Raw genomic sequence first — 14622 nt, 5'->3', positions numbered from 1 at the left:
AGGGTGTGGTGATGCCCTGGGCCATGTTCTGGAACTGTATGTGTGGTGTGTGTGTAATGGTAAGCACATGCTTGAAATGCAATAAATATGAAACTGTAATGCTGGAGATATGTAGGGTAATTAATATAGATAAGTGTTTTGGGGGGGTCAGAATTAGGGATGAGCCAATATTTTGATGCAGAGATAACAAGCAGGTCTGAGAAACATTAAGATGTTGTAAAAGGAAATGTGGGGTGTGAAAAAATCCCAGCCCTCTTGAAAGAGCAGAAAAGGATGAGGACCACTAGCTGAGAGGTTAGGTCAAGGAGAATGGTATTGAGTGGGGAGCAGGAGATGGTCAGAAGAGCAGGCCACCAGGGAGGTAAGTCAAGGCAGTGGGAGTGAGAGTGGCCCGATGACCCCAGGACATTGTCCCATGGCACCGTAGCAGAGACGAAGACATGAGGATGCTGTCCAGCCTCAGGACAGTGGGGTCAGGGGAGCACAATGTGGGTCTGACCACACTGAGGTCTCCCTTGCAGGAGCTGCCTGAGAAATGGAGCAACATAAAAAAGTTGGCCATTGCTGTGAGGCAGCACGTGGCCCCCCTGCAGGCGAACGAAGTGGCCCTTCTCCGCCAGAGGTGCACAGCCTTTGAGATGGAACAGCAGCAGTTCTGGGAGCAATTCCACATGGAGGCACCCTTCAGGTAAGGACCAAATTGCTGCCACTACCTTTTTTCCTGTGCACTTGGCAATCTTTGAGTCACTGGAGCTCTCTCCATGGAGTTGGTGTGTTATTCAGGGTATGTGCACCAGTCAACAGTCTTCCCTGCCTCTTAGGTCCACAGGTTAGAACACGGTGCTGACGTGGGCAGAGTCCTGTCACAGCCTGTGTGAGATGACCAAAAGCTGAACTGATTCTTTGCCTTGAAAAAGTCTGGAATCTTTTCTTCTTCCAGGTCTAGAAAGGGATTTAATGTGGTAAAATTACTAGAGGGTTTTTTACCAAAAAAATGAACTTGACATGTAACATTGGGTAAGTTTAGGTGCACAGTGTGTTACTTTGACACATTTATACATTGTAATATGACTGCCGAGGTAGTGATATTTATCACACTACATAATCATAGTGCAATATTGTCTATATTCATTATACTGTGCATCAGCTTCTATGGCTTATCAACTACTCATTACGAGTGTGTTCCCTCAAATATCATCACTCTTGTCTCCACTCCCGTTGCCTGTAACCACCAATGCACTCTCTGCTTTTTACAGGTTTAACTTTTTAAGAATTGACTTATAAGTGATATTACACAGTGCTTGTCTTTCTCTGACTTATCTCACTTGGTATAATGTGCGAAAGGTCCACCCATGTTGTTGTAAATGGAAGGATATCCTTCTGTCTCATGGCTGAATAATATCTTGTTATGTATATGTTTCACATCTTGTTATTTTTTCCTTCATTGCTGGGCATTTGGGTTGTTTCCATGTCTTGGCTGTTGTGAACAATGCTGCAACAAACACAGGAGTGCATATATCATGTGGAGTCCCATCTTTCTTTTCTCTGTTTATAGTCCCAGAAGTGGAGCTGCTTAGATCATACGGTAGATCTACTTTGACTCTTTTGAAGAAACTCCGTGTTGCTTTTTATAGTGGTTGGAACTAAATTACTAGGTTTTTACTAGACCGTTAGCATTCAAAGTGCTCACAGACTCCTTTTGGTTTAAATAAATGGCTGACAGAATTTTAAATAATTTTGGAGGGCATTTTGGTGGCCTGAAAGAAGGATTCTAGGTGAAAGATTTACTTCAGAGTGTGCTCTCTCTACGTAGCCAGGCCCAGACACCTCCCTCCTTGTGATGAGGGCTCTTTCCATAAACAGAACAACGGCAGGATGGGCAACCCCACTCCCATGCACACACGGGCTCCCTCCCTTGGAGAAGCAGTCTACCTGGGGTCACTCTGCATCCACCACACAGCACCAGGGGCTCCAGCAGAACATGCTGATTCTCAATGGTTCTGTGTCTGCTGAGGAAGTGGGTGCCCTCCCCTCATTTGAGCTCCAAGATTTGCTTTCTGTTTCCCTAGCTGAGCTTCTCTCTGGCTCTCCTCTATAGGTTTGGATAGACAGACAAACTTGGAAGTCTCCAAACCTGAAAATGCCCTATGTAAGGAGAAAGGAACTTTTTCAATTGCAAGAGTTACTTACCCACAGAAATATAACATTGAGAGATACAGGTTAACATAATAAATGAAATGAAAAAACCCACAACTTTGTTGCGTGGGTCACCGGCTAGCAGTGATCATGGAACGCTGTGGGTGGCTCGACGAAAAACATGCGAGAAAAAACATGGACAGAGACAAACTAGTTCCTGTGGAGAAGTAGGGACGAAATGGCCAACCCCCCTAGTGGGGAGCACGCCAATTTACCATCCATACCTGCTTTTATTGGGCTCATTTTGCATAATAATTCAGGTAAAGTGCAGTACTTATCAGGGGGAAGCAAGGAACTATAGAAAACAAGGAACTCTGCTGGTCTATTGAGTCGGAGTCAAAGAGCTGTAAGACTTTGAGGAACAAACTAACTTCCTCCTTGGACCCCTCTCATTCAACTGAGAGCATTCTAAATAAGGAAGGTTTCACAGTAATTTACATATTCTTTGTTAGGCCTGATCACCCAGGGAATCTGCTCTTTTCAGCACAGAGCTGCACCACCCTGTCATTGTTTCAGGCTAGGGTGGAGCACGGGAACTAAGGCAACCAAGAGATAAGGAGATTTTTCTCCCAGACTTTGAGAACTCAGGCTATGTCAAAGCCGAGGAGCGAGAGTCCATCACCCCCTTTTGCTGCAGCCCCCAAAGTCCTTCTTTTGGGGTGCCTCCCAAAGTGATCGTGCCTGTCTTAGGTCGTTCCCCGCCATGGGGAATCTTACCCGTCTTTGGCTAACCGACCAAGCTTTTGGGGGTTCAGTTATGAATAAAGCAGCAGAAGCAGCATTCCTACCAGGGAGATAAGCTTTTGTCTCCTTGCTGGCTTACGGTTCCAAGGGCGTTCCCTTAACCTTAGCCTAGGCGGGGATTTCAGCTTCTGATACCAGTGAGGGCAGTTCCCAACACAGCTTCATTGGAAGGAAATAGAGCACAATGATTAAGTCCATGGACCTTGGATTCAGGCTGCTTAGTGTCTAATCTTAACTCATCAACTCATTGTGTATGTTAGGGAAACGGTGTCACATCTCTGTGCTTCAGTTTCCTCACCTGGTAAATGGGGTTAACAATAACATTCACCTCAGGAGATTGCTGATAGGGTTAAAGAAATAATCTTTGCAAGTATTTGACACCTGACACTAGGGAGGCCGATCCTCCTGGTTTTCCTGGGGCTCTCTTGGGTCGAGCACTGAAGGCCACACGTCTGGGAAAAGGCCCTCTCTTTCAGGACTGTTGATCACCCCACCTGTCATGCAGTAAGGGCCTACCTATCCTTATCATTTTTTCATCAAACATTTACTAGGCAGCTACTACCTCACAAACATTATACTTGCAGCTATAGAGAACAGGATGAGTATGTTAAGTAAGAGTCAGGGAGGGACACACGTGTAAACCTTGCTTAAGGTACACAACCTTGGTCTCTAAGCAGCATGCTGGCATTTCAGCAGCACGTTAGAATCACCTGGAGAGCCCTAAAGACTTCCAGTGTCCAGCCCTGGCCAGGTGGCTCAATTGGTTGGAGCGTCATCCCGTACACCAAAAAGGTTGTGGGTTCGACTCCCACTCAGAGCATATACCTGGGTTGTGGGTTGGATCCCTGGTAGGGGCATGTACAGGAGGCAACCGATGTTTCTTTCTCACATCGATGCTTCTCTCTCTCTCAAATCAATAGACATACCCTCAGGTGAAAATTTAAAAGAAAAAACTTCCAACATCCATCCTTTCTATAAACCAACTAAATAAATCAGATTCTCTGCAGGTGATGCCTGAGTATCAGTATTTTGTGAAGCTCCCCAAGTGATTCCCATGTGCAGCCAAATTGTAGACTGCTGCCCCGAGTGGAGTAACTGGTTTCTCCTTAGGCGACTGTGCCAGGGCATGTGCCTCCAAGTGAGTCTGTAGCCTTTAGAGTAATCACTTTAGGAGCCATGCCGTTGTTCCAGAGAAGGAGCGATTGCTCAAAACATCTGTGAAACTCCATCAGGGACTTTTCTTTCAGAGTCTGAGGCACATTCCTTTGACTCTCCTTTGGCAAGCAACAGAACTTTTGAAATTCAGTACTGATCGTGCAGAGCTGAAGCTGATACAGGAGCTGGGTTATCAAGCTGGGTAGTCCTGCTTCGTGTTAACAACAATCACACTGACTGAAGCAGCCATAAAAATAACGACAGTAATATTTTTGCATCAGCTGTCTCTTAAGAAAATTTCAAGAAAGGAATTCCAAAGATGTTTAGTAAAATATCTTTCCAAACAGGCTTCTGAGACCACTTGAAAAGAAACAGCAATGCATTTACTGGTGTGTTTTTGTGTGTCTGTTGGAAATCTGGCATCCCTCCCTCATTCATAGTTACATCGTGTGAGTGTATCGATCAGCTGGTGTTGTTCATTTGATAGCTGCATTGTGTTTTCTTTCTTAGCACTTGTATCTGCTGGCTATGAGGACATCGCTACTCTTTGCTGGGTTTTACAAATTCACATCTGTTAGTTTGACATGCAGATGAATCTTTGCAGAAGAATACTTTGAAAAGAACTGCTCACAGCAGTGTGGAAAACCAAACGTTGCTGCAATTTTGATGTACTTCTCCTCTTGTCAAGAAAACGGTCAGAACTAGAGCAGAATTGGAGATGCTGCTGGAGGGAATCTTCGTGGATGTCAGCTCATGTTTTGTTTTGTTTCTTAGTTTGGTGTTTGTGAGAGTGTGTGTTTAAAAGTTTTAGGCACTCTGTGTGGCAAATGAGTGTAATTCTGGCTCCTTCACTTTTAAAGCCTTTACAAATTTCTGAAATGCAGGCCCTAGTACATTCCTCTGTGCATGCCAGTTTCTGTTTTTGATTAGACAGAGGTTGAGCTAGCACCAATCTTGTCTTTGAGGAGCAAAAGGAAGTGAGTGTCTCATTAGGCTCTTGCAGCCTGACAGTTGCTGGGTGAAGTCAGGTTGCTTAGGTTGAGGTTCTTCATGTCCAAGTCAAGTTTTCCCTCCTCCTTTAGTTCTTAACTCTAAGCTGTATCAGCATCTTCTTAGCTGAGCTCCCTCACTTCCTAGCAGTTGGCTAAATCATCATGCTCAGATTCAAGAACTTTCCACAAATTTTAGAATCGGAGACTAACTTTTCCTTTTAGGGAAAGGAATGCTTCATTTGTTCTTCTAGCTGCATTCTCTACCTCAGCCTTCCTGACCTTGAGCAAGGTCTTTCTGACCTTCAGAAATGATGCTATGACATACTGTCTTCTTCCCACGTCAATGCCAAGGTAATCCAGGGGGTTCTAAGCCCAAGCACTTGATCCCTGTGAGCTCCGGCTCAGTGGAGACCATTAGTGTTCTCAGCTGCCTGGCAACCAGATACCATGAACAGTTGGGAGAGCATTCTTGGAGACATTCTCCCATTGGGTGTTGTCCTGCATGATAACTAGAGAAAGTGAGGCTTTCCAAACTGCCCTGTGCAGCAGGCATGAGGAAAAGGGGCTCTGTCTTGCCTGCACAATGACTGTTGTCTCTTTGATAGCAGGAGGGAAGAGCTGTATTACTTGCTAAATCTCCCAGGGACATATTGCCTCCTGAGGCAGCCATTAGTTCATCTTGACCCTGTTCTTCTAGTGAATCTGACTTGGTCACCTGATTCGGGCTTCTGTGGAGCTGAAGAGGCTCTGGTCCTAATAGTAGAATTAGCCAAAACTTATGCAAGTGCTAGGATTTTAAGATAATACATATTTCCTGACCTCAAAGATTTATAGCCTCAGGGACAATTTAGAAAATGAGTAATTAGACATGTTCATTGGGTGCCAGCTTTAACCTGCACAAAAGAGGCAATCCACACCTCCTGCTGAAGATGTTGCTCGATCCAACAGGCAAATGAAAATTAGCCATTTTGAGGAAAGAGGTATGGGAAGTGAGGATATTCTGGGTAAGGGAAGCAGAATGTACAGAGGCACAGAATAAAAATACTAGAAATAGCTGGAGACCTGCATGTGTGCATGCTGGAATGCAGGAGATGGGAGATGAGAATGGGAAGGGGAGCTGGTCCACATGCCCAGGTTTGGTCCATGAGGAATCTAAATACCATGTGCTTATGGCCATGGAGGACAGAATGGAAGGAAATGGACTCAAGGCCATGTATTCCATGGGAGAATGGATTTGAGAGAGATTTGGGAAGAACCATCAGCAGAATTGACTGAGTATGGGAGAGGAATAGGGAAGATTGTTGAGCATAATTCCCCATCTTCCATTCTGGGCAAATAGGTAGAAGGTATTGTTTCACTGCTCATTGGGATTGGGGGCCACTGAATGAGAAGCACTGAAAGACCACAAATGCAGATCAGACATATTGTTTTATGGCACTTGTGGGGTATCAAACAGAGGTGTGTCATCATTCACTGTGGAGTCAGGAATCTCACGGAGAGTAACACTTACCAGCTGCTAGCTTCCCAAGAATTAAGTCACTTATTCCACTCTCTCTCTCTCCCTTATGTCTAGGTGAGACCTGCATCAATCATTTTTCTAAGATCACATCACACACATGAGCACTGTATTTCCATTTCTCTTAACAATAGTTTTATTCATCTAGACTTTCCAGGCATTTCTTTTTTGGATTAAAATACTTTTGCATTATTATTTTAATTTCAAAGACTTACTACACCCTTTTCTCTTCTATTATATTCTTGTTCTTATACTCTATTGCTCCCTCAGGGTTTGGAGAGCTGCTTCAAGTTTATTAGGTACATTAATCAGGTCTGTGAGTATCCTGACAATTTGCACTAGAGTTTTGAAATGGGAAGAGGTTACCTGCTCTCATGTCTAGAGGTTTCTTTCACTCCTTAAGCCAAATGAACTTTTATGGGTGCTCAGCTATAGGAAATGACTGTCCACAAATTAAACTATAAACAAAAATTATGCCACAGGATAGATAAAATTTCAGGTTCACTGTAGTTAAGGTAAAAAATAGAACATACACATGCCAGCAATTAGTCTTTGCAAATGAAGAATAAGCAGAAGGACAATTATGCAGTTTTATAAGGATGTTACATTTCTTTCCTTCTAGATCTTTTTTCCCCTGCTCTTACAGGAGAGAAAGCCCCTTGCCCACAAAGACAGAGGGCCTTCTACAGCTCTGGGAACTCCAGCCTCACGTTTTGTTCTGAAACAAAAATTAGCCATTTGGACAAGAGAGGCATGGAGAATAGCAAAGGCATTTGATGATGTTCAATCTTATTCTTGTAAGATGCAAACCCACGATCATAGCACATAGGCCAAAAACTATTTAGATTGAACAAGTGAAAATCAAACATAGCAAACAACAAAGCTAATCTGACACTAATTTAATGGTATGCATAACTGTTGTTTTGTTGCCTGATAATTAGGCTTAAGTGGTAAGCTGTTCAGGTAAATAGCTGTAATTAGGATTACTTTCCATCCAGTCAAATATTTCCAAAGACAACTGAGAGAGGATGCAGTTCAAGAAAAAAGAGTTTATATGTGATTCTCTTCCCTTTTACCTCCTCTCCATACCCCACCAGTTAATGCATGTGTGCATGCACACACACGTGCACTCCCACGTGTGCACTACCACATATTACATCAGTGGAAATGACCATCTTCTAGTTACTCATTTCCTCTCATCTGTCACCTTGATGACATAATCTATGATGTCCTGTTCTGATTTTAGAGGGATATAGCATCCACCCTAAGTCATAGTAGCCTCGATATCTAGCCCTCCAAGCACACAGAAACAAGAAAGCCTGAGATCAGTGGCAGAGAAAGAGGGTTTAAGGGAGGTTAAGAGAGAAAAATGAGAGGCTCCTTGAGCACATGGGTTTCAGGCTCTACTGACTAAAGAGATGCTATTTGCCCATGTGGGTCCCTTTGCATGTGAATTTCTTATGTTCGAGTGGGGGCTACACAGGAGATGCTGGTCTGGAGGGGTAGCATCAGGTTCACCCCGCTGAGGATTGGGAGTGGTGGGTATGTGCCACAAGCATCGGAGAGAAGAGGATGAGGAAACACGAACTAAAAGTGTAAAGCTAGACATAGTGCTTATGGGAGTTACACGTGGAACTGGAGGCTGCCCCTGGATGCAGGAGGGAACAGCCAGAGAAGAGTGAAGGGGCAGATCACAGGCAGCTCAGCAAGGGGACTGCAGAAGGTGAAAGCCTGCCTGAGGTGCAGAGTGACTGTCTGGGGCCTTGGCAAGGGCTCTGTGTTCAGTCTTCAAGTGGTTCCCAAACTTGGAGACGCTGCTGCCTGAAAGGGCTGCAGGCTGTCAGACAAGGACACCAACCTGGTACATCGGAACCAGCGGGGAGTTCGAAAAACTCCCTTCCCTGAGACCCACCCCCAAAGATTCTGTTGTAATTGCACTGGGGGCAGCCTGAGCATGGTGATCACCCACAGTTTCTAACATACACCTAGACTGGGAGCCACTGCCCTAGGGGAGCAGTGCCAGGTTGGGTCAGGGTTGAACTTCCAAGCACTGACTCTCACTTAACAACTCCCCACCACTTGCAGCTCCTGGGAGGAGCTTGACTTTACAGCATCTACAGAAATAAGACGATGCTCTTTGTGTCACGTGGTGTGGAAGCCGCCGAGTGGGGAGTCTAAAAGGGGGCTTGAACAAAGGATGTCCCCCTCTACACTGGGTGAGGAAGGTGGGAAATGTGAGGGATGAGAGAATTTTTATTTTCTCACATGTGAAGAAAGGATCCAAGCATGATATTTCTCTAGAACTGCTTTTCCTCCAACTGGTTATGGTCACCCTATTCCAATCTACCCTGAATGTCTTTTTTCCCTGGGGTTTTGGTGGGAGTCACTGCTCTTTGCTGACATACTAAGCACTGAAAGATCTGATCTGGTGTTACTTTGGTGATTCTAGGAAACGGGTGCCTGTCTGCTATACTTAAAAGTGAACGCACTGTGTTTTGTAGGTTTAATAGCACTGACCCTCATCGAATGCTGGATGCCAGGCACAGTGAGATCCAGCAAATGGAATCCACCATGGCCTCCATTGCTGACACCGCCAGCTTGTTTGAGGTCAACATTCCTGACTACAAGCAGCTGAGGCAGTGCAGGAGGGAGGTCTGCCAGCTGAAGGAGCTGTGGGACACAATTGGCATGGTGACCTCCACTATCCATGCCTGGGAGGCCACTCCATGGAGGAATATCAACGTAGAGGCCATGGACTTGGAGTGCAAAAGATTTGCTAGGTACCTCCGGAACCTTGACAAGGAGGTCCGGACCTGGGAGGCATTCACAGGCCTGGAAAGTACCGTGTTGAACACCCTGACCTCACTGAGGGCAGTGGCTGAGCTACAGAATCCAGCTATCCGGGAGCGGCACTGGAGACAGCTGGTGCAGGCCACAGGCGTGAGCTTTGTCATGGATGAGGGCACCACCCTGGCACACCTGCTGCAGCTCCAGTTGCACTGCTTTGAGGATGAGGTCCGGGGCATTGTGGACAAAGCTGTGAAGGAGATGGGTATGGAGAAGATCTTAAAGGAGCTGCAGACCACCTGGACCAGCATGGAATTCCAGTATGAGCCCCACCCACGGACCCACATCCCTCTGCTGCATTTGGATGAGGACCTCATCGAGGTTTTAGAAGATAACCAAGTCCAGCTGCAGAACCTAATGATGTCCAAGCACGTTGCTTTTTTCCTGGAGGAAGTGTCACGCTGGCAGAAGAAGCTGTCCACAGCAGATGCTGTTATCTCTATGTGGTTTGATGTGCAGCAGACATGGTCTCATCTGGAAAGTATATTCATTGGCTCTGAAGATATCCGGGCCCAGCTGCCGCAGGTACCTGCTAAGGAAATCCTGCTTCTCTGTTTCCTTACCTGAGTCAAGGCAAGAACACCCAGTTACTGCTCTGCCCGCCTGTCTTGGCTTCATGTAAGGCACCTCCAACAAACAGGACCTTACAAGCCACCAAAAGTCAGGCAGGGGAAAAGAGAGAATGTGAAATGCACACCAATCACTTTGTTTGTAGATGGGTGGAGGGGGGAGGAGAAACTGCTTTTAAAAAGTAAATACAAGAAGGGATATGAAAGATATTACTACTGCCTTCAGGAATGAGCTTCTCATGGGTTGCTTTGCAGATAAATTACAATGCAGGTTTAGACTAGAAGGGAGTATTCTTTTCAGGAAAATTCAAGTCCCTTCTCAGCAGTGAGCCTTTCTGTAAACCTCTGGCCTCTGCCACATGCTAAATACCTGTCTTCAGCTAAATAGTGAACAATGAGTTACTCTAAAATATGTATTCTCATTACTTCCTTCCCTGTGGTTGATTGCCTCTTGTCCTAATTATTGTGCCATTAACTTGCCTCCCTCTCAGTGGACTCTAATTCATTTAAAAAACAATTTTTTGCAGGCTTTTTCTGTATCTCTTCAGCACAGCAAGTTCTTTACTTACAAATCAGTTTGATTCCAAAATGTAACATGTTGTTCAGGCTTTGCTTAAAGGTTAAAGCACATTTCATTAAAACATTATATTTCCCAACTCATCTCACAAAAGCATATGTAATGTAATAATGCAGATTAAAGGTTGTACATTTGGAATGAAAACAACAGAAAACAATTCTGTTATAGCTGTTGTAATTAAACCAAATTGAACAAGCCAGATTTTATTTATCTCCAATGCTAGTGACTGAGGAAGAGCAGGTTTAATTAGAAGGAGGTGAGGAGCCAGGTGGAGACTTTTGTAGAAACTTTATGGGAAACATTTGAGAACTTTCAATTAAACATAATAAAGAGTTAGTATCATTAACTCTTCCACACAGGCTTGTGTTAAAATATGTAAATATACATTAATTCCCTTTGTATTAGCGAAGCAATAACAGAAACAAAACAACAAAATCAATCATAAGCTTACATTCTAACTAGTAACTACTTACATTCATTATGAATATTTCCCAACTTTTATTCATGTATATACTTATTTTTTCATAATTCTTCTTAGTATAACTATAATTTTTATCAGCTCTTTTATTTCAAACACATATGGTAGATATTTCCAATACTTCTATAACCTTGATACTTTTTCATCTTTAATTGGAGGAAAGTATCTCATTGAGGAACCATAGTTTACTTCAGCCTGTTCTCTTATTTTTAAATCTTCTTATGAGAGGGGTATGGATTGCAGAGGCCTGGGCAGTCTGGGGCCATTGGTGGAGTTGAGTCCTAACTCTCCCACTTACTGCTGTGGACCTTGTGCAAGTTAACCTCTCTCTGGCCTGGTTTCCTCCTATAAGGACTGATGCTAATACCCACTTCAGGAAGTTGATTAAAACAGCATGTGTAGCACACACCATTATGATTGTTGCTATGTGATAATAGTACCACAGTTTTTAGCAGGTGCCAGGCATTGGGCTAAAGTGCTCTGTAATCATATATTATTGTCTCAGATATTTGAGCAGCACTGTGAGAGTGTGTGTGTTTGGCGGAAACAATGATACCTCATTAATTTTGACATCACATTTGTTGGGGAGAAATGTACCTTGGTTACATTCTGCATGGCCCCAAGAAAAAACATTGGATCCAGTGTGTTTAATGCCAACCACTCTCAAAATGTGGATCAGTGATCCCTGAGTGGTCCCTGAGACCTTTCCAGGGGATCCTCAAGGACAAGCCTATCTCAATAAAAATCTGAAATGTTACTTGCCTTTTCATGCTCATTCTTCCTTGAGCACCCAGTGGAGTTTCCTGAGGCTACATGACAGGTGACATCACGACAGACTGAACACAGAAACAGAGAAGAGAAGCTGGCCATCTTCTAAATCAGACATGACATAACAAAGATTTGAAAACAAAAGTAAAACAATGCTACTTTTTTCTCTAAGTTATTTTGTTTTGAAAAATACAATTATTTTGAATAACTACATATCGCTCTCATAATTAGTAAATATTGTTACTTCTAAATGAATTAACAGATACTTTTATAATTTCTAAACTTTGAAATTTTTATAGTTTCTAATATAAGAGATATACTGACAGGTGTAATATTACCTACTTACAAAAAACTTTAGCTCTTTGTGCTTCAACAATTTCTTTTTATGTCAAGGGGGTTTTAAGACCAAAAAGTTTAAGAACTGCTGTTTTAAGCTAAAGATATTTTCTTCTTGGAGCCTTAGGACAAGCTAAAACAGGGTTTTGTTCTGACTTGCTATGTAAGGGGAGCTTCTTGGAATTGATGGGAGTGATAGTTAATTTTTTCCCACATTTTTATTTGCAGGATTCTGAACGATTTGAAGGAATTGACATTGACTTTAAGGAGCTAGCTTATTATGCTCAGAAAACTCCAAATGTAGTGGAAGCCACCAACAAGTCAGGTCTTTATGAAAAACTGGAAGATATTCAGAGCAGGTGATGCCCTGCTTGCCGCCCCTGAGACCCTTCTTTTGTTTCACTGCCCAAGGGGGTGAGGGTGTATGTTTGTGTGTGCTTTGGCTTCACTGTAGATTGGGTGACATGGGGTGTTATTACAGGTGTTTATTCTGATGGAAGTGTATCAGTGCACATGTTTGCAAATACCCCTGCTCTGATTTCTGCGTGTAGTCTATATATTGCATGTTTTTGCATGCAGGTAATGTATATGTACTTAGGAGTGTTGGCAAACTTAGGAAGTTCTGTGTTTGTGCTCTTAGGTTGCACTTGTGCGAGAAGGCCCTGGCAGAGTACCTGGATACCAAAAGGCTTGTCTTCCCTCGGTTTTACTTTCTCTCCTCTTCTGATCTGCTAGATATCCTTTCCAATGGCACAGCTCCACTACAGGTAAGCCAAGGGAAGGCTTGTAGAAACATCTGGGAGGCATGAGGAGCTCCCAGCAGGAGAGTTTTGACTCCCTGCTATGATTCCTCTCGCAGGTAGTATGCACACTTCAGTCCTGTGCTCCCCCAGCATCGTCCCTAACCTCAAAGCTGCTTCGTTCTTACTATCACTGCTTCTCAGGATGCCCTCCAACCCATCAGTGCTATCAGTGGCTCTTACTCCCTAGAGTAGAACTGGAGAAGCTTTGAGGGTGCTGAAATGGAAGGGGCTAGGCCTTTACAGGGGATAGTTGTGACCTGATTCTGAAGGGTGAGGCAGTCAGTAGCAGTCAAAATTTACAGCTAAAAACTTCCATGGGTTGGAGCTCCTTCTTTCCTTCTGCTATGTGGTATTCTGTTGTGTAATTGTACCATAGTTTTTTGATCCACTCATTTACTGATGGGTACTTAGGTTGCTTCCAACAAGACAAACAAGCAAGCAAAATATAACCAGAGACATCGAAATAAAAAAACAAACTGACAATAACCAGAGAGGAGAGGGTAGGGGATAATGGGGTGGGGGTGGGCAGGGGAAAGGTCATCAAGGAACATGTATAAAGGATGCATGGACAAAGCCAAAGGGGCGTAGGATTGAGGGTGGGAGGTAGGGATGGGTGGGGCAGTGGGGAGGGATGGGGGGAAATGGAGACAACTGTACTTGAACAACAATGAAAATTAAAAAACTAAAATAAAAACAAAAAAAATGCCTGCAGAGGAACTTCCATGGGGAAAGAAGACAGAAGTTATATTAACTCAACTTTGGGGTGGTTTAGTGGAAAGGTTGCATATAAGAAGCCCAAACTTTGGTTTCTATTGCCTGTTCTAGCTCCTTATTAGCCATATAGTTTGTGCACATTGCTCCTTTGAAACAAACTTTTCTATCTGTAAAATAGAAGAAGCCAACAGTGTTACAGGATTTTTAAATATTAAAGTAACTAATTGAAGCACTGTTGGTATTCAGAGCTAGTTCAGAGCTATAGTAAGTGGGTCTCAGACTTGAGAGTGTGTCAGAATCTCCTGGGAGGCCTATTGAAATAGCTTCATAGGCCCCACCCACAGTGCATCTGGATCAGTAGGTATGAATTTGCATTTCTAAGGATTTCCCAAATGAGGCTGCTGGTTGAGGACTGCACTTTGAGAACCACTGCTCTAGATCAGAGTCTGAGTGCAAGTGATTGAGAGGAGGGAGGGATAATGTCTCCACTGTGTGTTCCCTTGACTTTCCTCCCTTCTCTCCTGAGGGAGGGTTCAAGATCTGTTTATAGTTCTCTTATTTTCCTTTAGACAGAGGATATATACAGTGAAATACTTTGTTCAGAAGCTACTCGGATGAGTTCTCTTTCTCCTTCAGTGTGATTTTGTTCTTCATTCAAAGTGTGGTTAGGTTCTCTTTACTTTTAGTTTTCAGGTTCTCCCATTCTTGTTAGTTTGACTTTTTGAATACATCAAATTCTAAAAGTCAACTGTTGCACAAAGATGGGAGGTGTCACTCCTTCCCCATCCTTCCATGTCATCCCCACCTCCCCTTTACCCCCTTGACCCAACCAATTCCATTCATTTGGGGTTTACTTTTCCTTTGTTTATATTTGCTAAAATAAGCAATGTAATTTACATTTGTACATGTACATTTTCTTATTTCCCT

General features: G+C 43.6%; 1 protein-coding gene across 4 annotated transcripts in view; it reads left to right on the top strand.

The window, feature by feature from the left end:
* Positions 1–14622, top strand: part of DNAH9 (dynein axonemal heavy chain 9) — a 335540-nt gene that overhangs the window by 72856 nt on the left and 248062 nt on the right. For all 4 annotated transcript variants that reach the window (XM_028534618.2, XM_036032967.1, XM_036032969.1 and 1 more), the window contains 4 exons: positions 522–688; positions 9105–9975; positions 12407–12537; positions 12819–12945. In XM_028534618.2, the coding sequence (XP_028390419.1) occupies positions 522–688; positions 9105–9975; positions 12407–12537; positions 12819–12945 (1296 nt within the window). The remainder of the gene's footprint in view (positions 1–521; positions 689–9104; positions 9976–12406; positions 12538–12818; positions 12946–14622) is intronic.

Source organism: Phyllostomus discolor, chromosome 8 (genome assembly GCF_004126475.2).
Source record: "Phyllostomus discolor isolate MPI-MPIP mPhyDis1 chromosome 8, mPhyDis1.pri.v3, whole genome shotgun sequence".
Lineage (NCBI taxonomy): Eukaryota > Metazoa > Chordata > Mammalia > Chiroptera > Phyllostomidae > Phyllostomus > Phyllostomus discolor.
Note: the sequence above shows the minus strand (reverse complement) of the source record. Positions and strands in the feature narration are given on the sequence as shown.